Source organism: Ictalurus furcatus, chromosome 16 (genome assembly GCF_023375685.1).
Source record: "Ictalurus furcatus strain D&B chromosome 16, Billie_1.0, whole genome shotgun sequence".
Lineage (NCBI taxonomy): Eukaryota > Metazoa > Chordata > Actinopteri > Siluriformes > Ictaluridae > Ictalurus > Ictalurus furcatus.
The window spans coordinates 13,318,501-13,326,999 of record NC_071270.1 but is presented as its reverse complement, the minus strand read 5'-3'; the positions used below and the strand labels follow the sequence as shown (position 1 = coordinate 13,326,999).

The 8,499-nt window shown below is 33.9% G+C and overlaps 1 protein-coding gene across 2 annotated transcripts; it reads left to right on the top strand.

Annotated features, from left to right (window-relative positions):
- The first annotated feature begins 1,605 nt into the window (after positions 1-1,605).
- On the top strand, positions 1,606-8,228 carry si:ch211-103f14.3 (zona pellucida-like domain-containing protein 1). Of its 2 annotated transcripts, none has more exons than XM_053646143.1 (11): positions 1,606-1,642; positions 1,783-1,899; positions 2,112-2,332; positions 4,266-4,450; positions 4,732-4,804; positions 4,970-5,067; positions 5,190-5,270; positions 6,385-6,553; positions 7,101-7,215; positions 7,328-7,354; positions 7,591-8,228. In XM_053646143.1, exons 2-11 carry the CDS (start codon positions 1,809-1,811, stop codon positions 7,740-7,742), a joined length of 1,212 nt encoding a protein of 403 aa, XP_053502118.1. In that variant the 5' UTR covers positions 1,606-1,642; positions 1,783-1,808; the 3' UTR covers positions 7,743-8,228. The 2 variants fall into 2 exon arrangements, with proteins under 2 accessions (XP_053502118.1, XP_053502117.1); XM_053646142.1 differs by having other exon boundaries at positions 1,606-1,675.
- Positions 8,229-8,499: the final 271 nt, after the last annotated feature.

Sequence of the window (8,499 nt, the reverse complement as noted above, 5' to 3'; positions counted from 1 at the left end):
AGGTCTATTGGCAGCCTCCCTCGTATGTTTTTTTCTTGTCCTTTTGTAAATTTTGAAGGGACATCCTGTTCTTGGTGATGTCACAGTGGTACCCCATTTTCTCCACTTGTTGATGATGGCCTTAACAGTGTTCCATGGTATATTTAATGTTTTGGAAATTATTTTATACCCCTCTCCTGTTCAATACCTTTTAACAAGTGAGATACCATAGATGCTTTGTAAGATCTTTGTGGAACATGGCTTCAGGAGTCAGAAGAAACCAAGGAGATGTCAATAAAATTCTACAGAAACAACTGGTCATTATTTGGGGTTAATCAGAATAATTTCATTGATGACATGATGTATGATAATTACTCTTGGACAACAGAGTGAATGTAATTGGTTCATGCTGAACACAGCCATATCCCCAATTATAAAAAGGGTGTGCACACTTATGCAACCTGGTTATTGAAACTTTATTTTCCCTATCCTCCCCCCCCACCCCAAAAAAAAATGTGATTGCTTTCCACTTATTATTTCTACATTGTAATTTCACATTAAGGGTGAAAAATGTTCTGACATGATTTATCGTGGTTTTGCTTTTTTACATCACAAAAATCTGCCATTTTAAAAGGGGTGTGTAGACTTTTTATATCCACTGCAAGCGAGTGAATGTTCTACTTGTATTAATTTTACCACAACAGGCTCACTGAGAAATGTATGTCAAGAGGAAATATCACTTACTCATTTATTTTTCATCCTGCCTAGTGATGTGGCCCGAGGATAAATAGAAAGGAATCTAATAATGGGGTAAATTGGTATATAAACTTTCATGTAATTTAAAAAAAAAAAAATCAAACCTGACTCTGTAGAACTGTCATAAAATGACATAAAATATTAGCAATCTAATTTAGCCTTTAGTCATTTGAAATGTATTCAACATGTTGCCATAGAAATAACAAACAAAATAGAACATTTAGAAAGGATGTATTGTTCACCTTATATTTTTCCTGAACATTTTGCACAGGCTGTTGTTAAGTGCCTTTGTAATGGCTTTTTTATTGTATCATGGGAAAACACTTGATGCAGATATCAGGTTGACAATGATTACTGCAAATATGCCACTTATGTCCAGTCTACCTTTTTTTTTTTTTTTTTTTTTTTTTTTTTTACATCTCAAGGATAATGTTACTTCTTGTGGTACTTTAACTTTTGGATTAGTACATTGTGTGTTCTAAGGATCTTCTATCAGTCACCATAAAGGCTCTTGACATATTTTTCAATGTTAACTTATCCTGAAAAGGCCCTTCAAAGCATTGTCTTCAGTACCTGGGGGCTCACGACATACTTAATGAACTTTCCTACTGTTGTGTGAAGGGATTATGCAGCTAAAAAGGCATACAAAGAAAACAGGTCATTGAAAGTTGTGTATCTTTGAAACTTTTAGGTGTGTCGTTTCACTCAGAGAAGGTTTCATTGCAAAGTATTCACATAAAGGCTATTCTCATAAGCTGAACACAAGGGACACACAAAATTGCAGTGACCTTATTTTCGGCCAATCCAGCCAAAGAACATTCCTTATAAAAATGCAGCATTAAGCCCCTTTAAGCATTAAGCCAGAGAACATCCAACCAAAGGGCAGAGCTGAAGTATCTGATACAAGGTGCATACCTGTGCTCTGGATCTGTCATTTTAGGTCATCTCTTCATATTTTCTTCATATCGTTGTATCTTCTAAGGATGGTTAAAACGAAACTTCGGGACGTTGCGGTGTCTGACTTGAATATGTGTTCTTTATGCACAGGTTTGAGCACAACCAAGAAGTGGAAAATGTTCCTCCAGGTTTACCTCATCTCCATTGCTGTGACTGCTGTTAGAAGTCAGGCAATTCCCAATTGTGCAGGCTTCCTCAGATTACCAGGTACTTTTTAATGAAATGCACTTTCTTTCTTTTTTAAAAAAATAAATATTATCCAATATTTTTGATCCACAGCTTTAGAAATATGTGTAATACTTTGTAACTCATACTCTCTTTTTAAATTAGGTGCTTTAGAGATTTTACATCTAATAATCAGACAACGTAATCAAAATTGGTAGCTGCATTTTGTAATCATATTTTTCTTCCTCCTTTAGACAACAGTGACATCTCTATTGATTGTGGCACAAGCTACATTAATCTAACCATACAAATCTGCCCAGCTATCTATGCCGGCTACAACGAGTCATCACTTTTTGTCAATGGCATTACTAATGACCCCAGTTGCAAAGGCACCTTGGACAATACCGTCGTTCCTCCTGTGGTACGCTTCATCTTTCCAATGGGTGCAAACAACAGCTGTGGCAGCAACCTCAATGTAAGAAAATAGCACTTCAACACAATATACAAAAAGTGCATCAGTTACAGCTTTTATATGGGATGCCTCAATAAATGACTCATGAAAAAATCTCACAAACGCAAATAATCTTAAAACAAAAATTTATTAAAGATTTTGTCAATATAAATGTACAGATCAAACAATTTTGATATTCTGTGCTGGGGCTGTATTACAGAAACATCCTAACTTGCACAAATCTCATAAAAAGTGTTCTAATGGTGGCTTTTACCAAATGACAGGGTGTTTTCTTTGCTTAGCCAACATTAGCTTGCTTACCAATAACAATTAGCATAATGCTGGCACCTTTACCTGTATATTGCAAGATGTAAAAAAAAAAATAGACAAATTTGTAAATGCTGACTAAAATGATGTGAATTATGGCTTCCATGAGTTAGTACAGTGTGAGAAATAGTGGCTTTGATGTCTTTCATATAGAAAATAGGGAGCCATTTCAAATTAACCATAACTTAAATTTGTAGCTGTGCATGCATATTTGGTTGGTAGCTAACAAATATGACAATTGATTATCTACTAGTTTAGGATTTCATAACCTGAGATATAATGTCTAATAAGCATGTAACTAAATGAGATACATTATTTGGAATGAACAGAGCTTTTTACTTTCATGTTGTTGAGTGGTCAGTTATGAAGCTCACGGGACAAAGAAAGACCATATTCATTAACATGAGTGTGAATGATGCATTTATAGAGATGCATTTACAGTGTCCATTCATTCATCCTTAGTAAATACCTGGTCAGTGTCAGTGGTTTAAATTAGGCTACTAGTTTGTTTATATTTTGGGAAATAGAACCAACTAAATACGTTTATAAAAGTTGTGGCCAGGCCCAAACAAATATAATAATAGCATGACCAAGAAAAAAAAAAGAGTCTTACACACATCTCTATTAATAATAATAAAAAGAATAACATAACATAATGTGCATGAGCTGACACTATTGTTGAATTATTAAAATGTTCCTTAAAGTACTTGTTTATAAAATTTATATCCCACACTGTGAACAATCCATGGAATGAGTAAAGAGGGCATTAGTCACAGAAGCAACCAAGAGAGACACTCCACTATTATGGGCTATTTTGTGTAGATTCATGACATATAGTATAATCCCAATTAATTTCGGTTCCACGCTACAAAATGTGGAAAAGTTCAAGGGGAGTGAATAATTATGCAAGGCATTGTATATTTCTCATATACAATATCAAAATAGTACATTCTACAGACTCCAGAGCTTTATGGAAAGCTGCAACCTAGGCTGTGTACTGTGTTGTGTGATGTAAAGTAAAACTACAGTATTTATGTATTAATTGAATTATTAAAATGTGCCTTAAAATATATTATTTGGTCATTTTTGGAAAAACTGAGAGATTTTTAAAATCTCTATTAAAATCACTGTGGAAATACCTGCTTGTAGCATGAACAAATATACTGACATTTCTTATTAGTTCTATTTTGTTATAGATTTATGATCAAATAATTTTGTAGTAATCCCAGTAATTACAAAAAAAAAAGAGAGATTAAAATCCCTTAAAATACATTCTTTCGTTATTGTTTGAGATGGGCCTTTAACTCTATTCATACCTCCTATTAGTTTTCGCTAATATATTTTGTTGCCATTTGGACAACTAAAGTTATACCCCTAATGTGCAAGAAAAGATATTATTCCAAAATTAAGATATGATTTCCTTCTGTAATATGATTAAAAAAATCCACTTACCAGATCTTGACTTAGGATATTTTCTGCAATGTGGACTTTTCTGTAATGTGGCCCTGGATATATACAGTAGATGAGGCTAACAACAGAGTTACCCTGCTCAGTGTAATCGCTTAAATTGTTATTGTATTCTATATTTTACAATAACAGAATATAATAGAAGCTCTGCTCTGCTCCCCAGACCATTAGTGCTCCAGGCACCGGAATATTCTCAGACTTTTCCAACATTCAGTCACTAAACCTCAGTGGCCTGGTGCGATCAGTTGACACCTCAGCGAGTGTGGTAACCTACAACACTGACCTGAAGTACTTTTACTCTTGTGCCTATCCTCTGGAGTATGTGATCAACAACACACGACTTGATGTGTAGGTATTTCCCTTAGTTAATAGATACATCAACATGGTTCGGGAATAAATTATATTCTTCTATTAGGAGATTAGTATACAATATACAAGTCACACTGATAAATGTCTTCATTAAGATAACAGTGCTATAGTGGTGATCTCTGAGAATCCTCCACTCACCTGTTTTAGATATAAAATACTGAAATGTTACTGAAAGTACTTCATGAAAATATTATAGTCGACATAATAATTAAGCCCTAATCTTTATTTGCTAATAAAATACAAACCCTCTCTACACACAGGTCATCTTCTGCCATTGCAGTGAAGGACAAAAATGGCAGCTTCATCAGCACTCTCAGCCTCAAGCTGTACAGTGTAAGGCATTTCAGCAACACAGTATCTTTGCATATCTGCATGTTTGCTATATAGAGCTGAAAATTTTATGAATGCATTACAGTGACCTACCTCTATATGTGAAAGTTTCTTTTTTGGTTGTTTATAAAACTGTGAAAACTTTATATATATATTTTTTTCTTTTAGGATGCAAACTATACCACACCTCTTATAGTTCCCACTCAGGGGATTCAATTGAAGTCAAATGTGTTTGTTCTGGTTCAAGCCACCAGCCTCACTTCTCAGTAAGATAATTAAAAAAAAAAAAAAAAAAATCTATGTATCTATTGAATATTGCTCCTGACTCCTTTTGGCTTGCCTTATTTTTATCAGAGAGATTAGTAATGAAGATTCTGTTTGACTACAGGTACTACGTGCTGTTGGACAGGTGCTATGCTTCTGTGTCCCGTTACCCATCCCAGTCTACCTTCTATAATCTATTTGTGGGGTAGGTTCTACAAATTTGAAAATTAGGCATAAATACTACTCCTTATATGTGGTAGGTGTTGTCTTGAATAGATTTCTTGTTGATATATCAACAAAATTCAAAATATGAATAGAATCTATTGCATAAGTTTTTACCCTGGTGAATTTTTCCACATTTTGTAGTGTTACAACCTGGAAATAAAATGCACTTAATTAAGATTATGTGTCAGGAATCTACACAAAGTAGCCCATAATTGTGTAGAGGGGGATACCCATTCATCAAAGTTGTAGTCACTAAATTAGTTCTGGTGCAGCCAGTTATCATCAGAAGTCACATAATTTGTTGAATGGAGTCCACTGGTTCAGTACAAATTTCTGGAAAAGTATCAATCAGGGCTTTTTAATAAAATTTATATACCACACTGTGAACAATTCATGGAATGAGTAAAGCGGGCATTAGTCACAGAAGCAACCAAGAGAGACACTCCACTATTATGGACTATTTTGTGTAGATTTATGACATACAATATAATTCAAATTAATTTCGGTTCCATGCTACAAAATGCTGAAAAGTTCCAGGTCGATTGAATAATAATGAATGGCATTGTATACAGTATTTTTCACATACAATATTAAAATAGTACGTTCTATAGACTCCAGAGCTTTATTGAAAGCTGCAACCTAGGCTGTGTACTGTGTTGTGTGATGTAAAGTAAAACTGCAGTATTTATGTATTTATTGAATTATAAATGTGTCTTAAAATACATTTTTTGGTCATTTTTGGAAAAAACTGAGAGATGGACCTTGAAATTTTTAATCTCTGTTAAAATCACTGTGGAAATACCTGATTGTAGCATGAATAAACATACTGGCATCTCTTATTAGTTCTATTTTGTTATAGATTTATGATCAAATAATTTGGAGTAATACTAGTAATTACTCTAAATTACTCACAATAATCAAAGATCATTCTGAAATTGTTAAGGGTATGAATAACCAAAACGCATTAGTATGTTCATAAAATGAAATTTCAGACAATCGGTAAACTAAACTATTTAGTTTTGAATGTGAGGACATTAGTAATGTCAAAATAACCATTATTTTCATTAACATACACTGCTCTTAATCTTCACCAGGTGTGTCAAGGATCAGATGACCAACATCACTGAGAATGGTGTAAGTCAAAATGCTCGCTTTTACTTCCCGGCCTTCCGATTTACAGAGCAACAAAACCTAACTATCTCTAGCTACTATCTGCACTGCATCACACGACTGTGTGAGAGCTCTGCCTGTGTTAACTTTAGGGTGAGTATCAACTTGCATCAATAATACACACCCATATACACATACATATATACTGGTCAACCTATACTATTAAGAAAAAGAAGTTAGCTAAGACTTGCTTTAACATTATAATAAATAAGATATAAAGTATAAATAAATTACTTAAAATTATAAATAAAATATTTAAGAAAACCCTAAAAATGTGGGTTAAGGCAGTATTTATTAATATCATATGCAAACAATCAAAGGTTATAATGGGGGGAGGGGTCTGTAAAAGGGTGTCAGGGTGGTTGCATAAGCTGCATTTGCGTTGTCAATTTAATTTTGGTAAATCTGGTTTGGTGATATAAAGCAAATATCCTAGGACAGCAGTTCTCAAGTTTTCTTTGTGGGTATCGCTGGCCTTCACATACAATGCATGGATCTGTTCTGGCTACTATTTTTTAAACACATATCATTCTTTATAACAATACTTGAGAATTGCTGTCCTAGGATCTGGATAGCAATTTGTGTACAAAAACTTGTCTACATATACACTTATGTTTCTTGTTCTTTTACTGTCCATCAGACATGTTCTTCAGGCAGGAGGAGAAGAGAGGTGCAGCCTACTGTTTTACCTCAAGATGGAATCACAAACTCCACTACTCTCACCTCACCCCTCATCATTACCAGATCTGACATCAGTATGAACTTCAAATTATATCCACCCACACACAAATGATATGATATAATATGACATGACATAAACCTATTTGATAAAATCTGATAATCTAACTTCTCATTGTTTCATTGCAGACACAGCTTCAGGAACAAAAGAGCAAGGTAATCTACATCTGTATGAACCACCATATAAATTTAACAGACAGGATTGTTTTCTTATATTGTATACAACCACAGCTGCTTTTCCATTTAGCCATATATTGCTGGGTATAATACATATCTGATAAATGCCTATATTTTATAAAGGAGGATGCTTTTCTGATTATATTTCTTTGTAGCTACCAAGATAACTTTCACAAATATGTATATCCTCTCTGTTTGTATGTCCTCTGTCTTAGCTGTATCAACCAGTAAGGCTGGTTCAGACTCCTCTGTCGGCCTGGGTGTGGCAGTGGGCATACTGGCGTTTAGCTGTGTTGGAATTATTATTGTAGCTGCAATATTCTACAAGAAGCTCATTATTTCTGGTGCCTCCAAAATCCTTCATTAAGTGGACTGAAGTGACCTTCCTCCAGAACAAGAACTGTAGCTTCTGTTATTCATACTCACATTTAGATGGGCAAAAATGTCTTTGGTTTCTATAATATGACTTTCATTCATTGTTTGAGATTCGGAGAAAAGAAAAATAACTCTGCATAATGGATGTGGCATAGAACTAAGTCGTTGCAAGTTATACACATTGTGCTATTTATTGAAACAAAGCTATTTTGTAGAAAGTATGGACCATGCCTAATAAAATAACACATTATAAAACCCACATATAAATATAAATCAATGCTATGTGAAGGGATTTTTCCAAGAAATAATATTGTTTCTGACTTATTATATAAAACGCACTTGCACATTGTAAAGGATCTTTATTATGTTTCTAATTATACATTGTTGTTTTTATTGTTAATGTATATATGTGATTCGTTAATTGATGCATGCAACATGAATAAAGATGATCTAAAGCAACTAATTCTTGTACCAAATTTTATATGCACTAAAAAGAATACAGCAAATGTAGCCTAGATGTACAGGTTAGTGCATTCTGTAAGCAGCTGTACATTTTTATTTATTTTTTGTTGTTGTTTTTGGATCTGTCTTCCAGAACATATGAAATGAATCAAATACTATAATGTGAAAGTGCAGACTACCTGGTTTAATACAAGAGTAAGGATTGTAACTGATGTTTTCTTTCTTCGTGTTGGTAGAAAACAGCAAATACTTCAGATTCTGGGGTCTCATTTATCAAGTGTGTGTAT

What these genes read in the sequence shown, in the direction of transcription:
- si:ch211-103f14.3 (XM_053646143.1), top strand. Translation starts at nt 1,809, where the DNA reads ATGTTCCTCCAGGTTTACCTCATCTCCATTGCTGTGACTGCTGTTAGA. An exon ending in GCTGTGGCAGCAACCTCAAT is followed by an intron (nt 2,333 to 4,265) that starts GTAAGAAAATAG and finishes TCTGCTCCCCAG; the next exon opens with ACCATTAGTGCTCCAGGCAC. An exon ending in CATTACCAGATCTGACATCA is followed by an intron (nt 7,216 to 7,327) that starts GTATGAACTTCA and finishes GTTTCATTGCAG; the next exon opens with ACACAGCTTCAGGAACAAAA.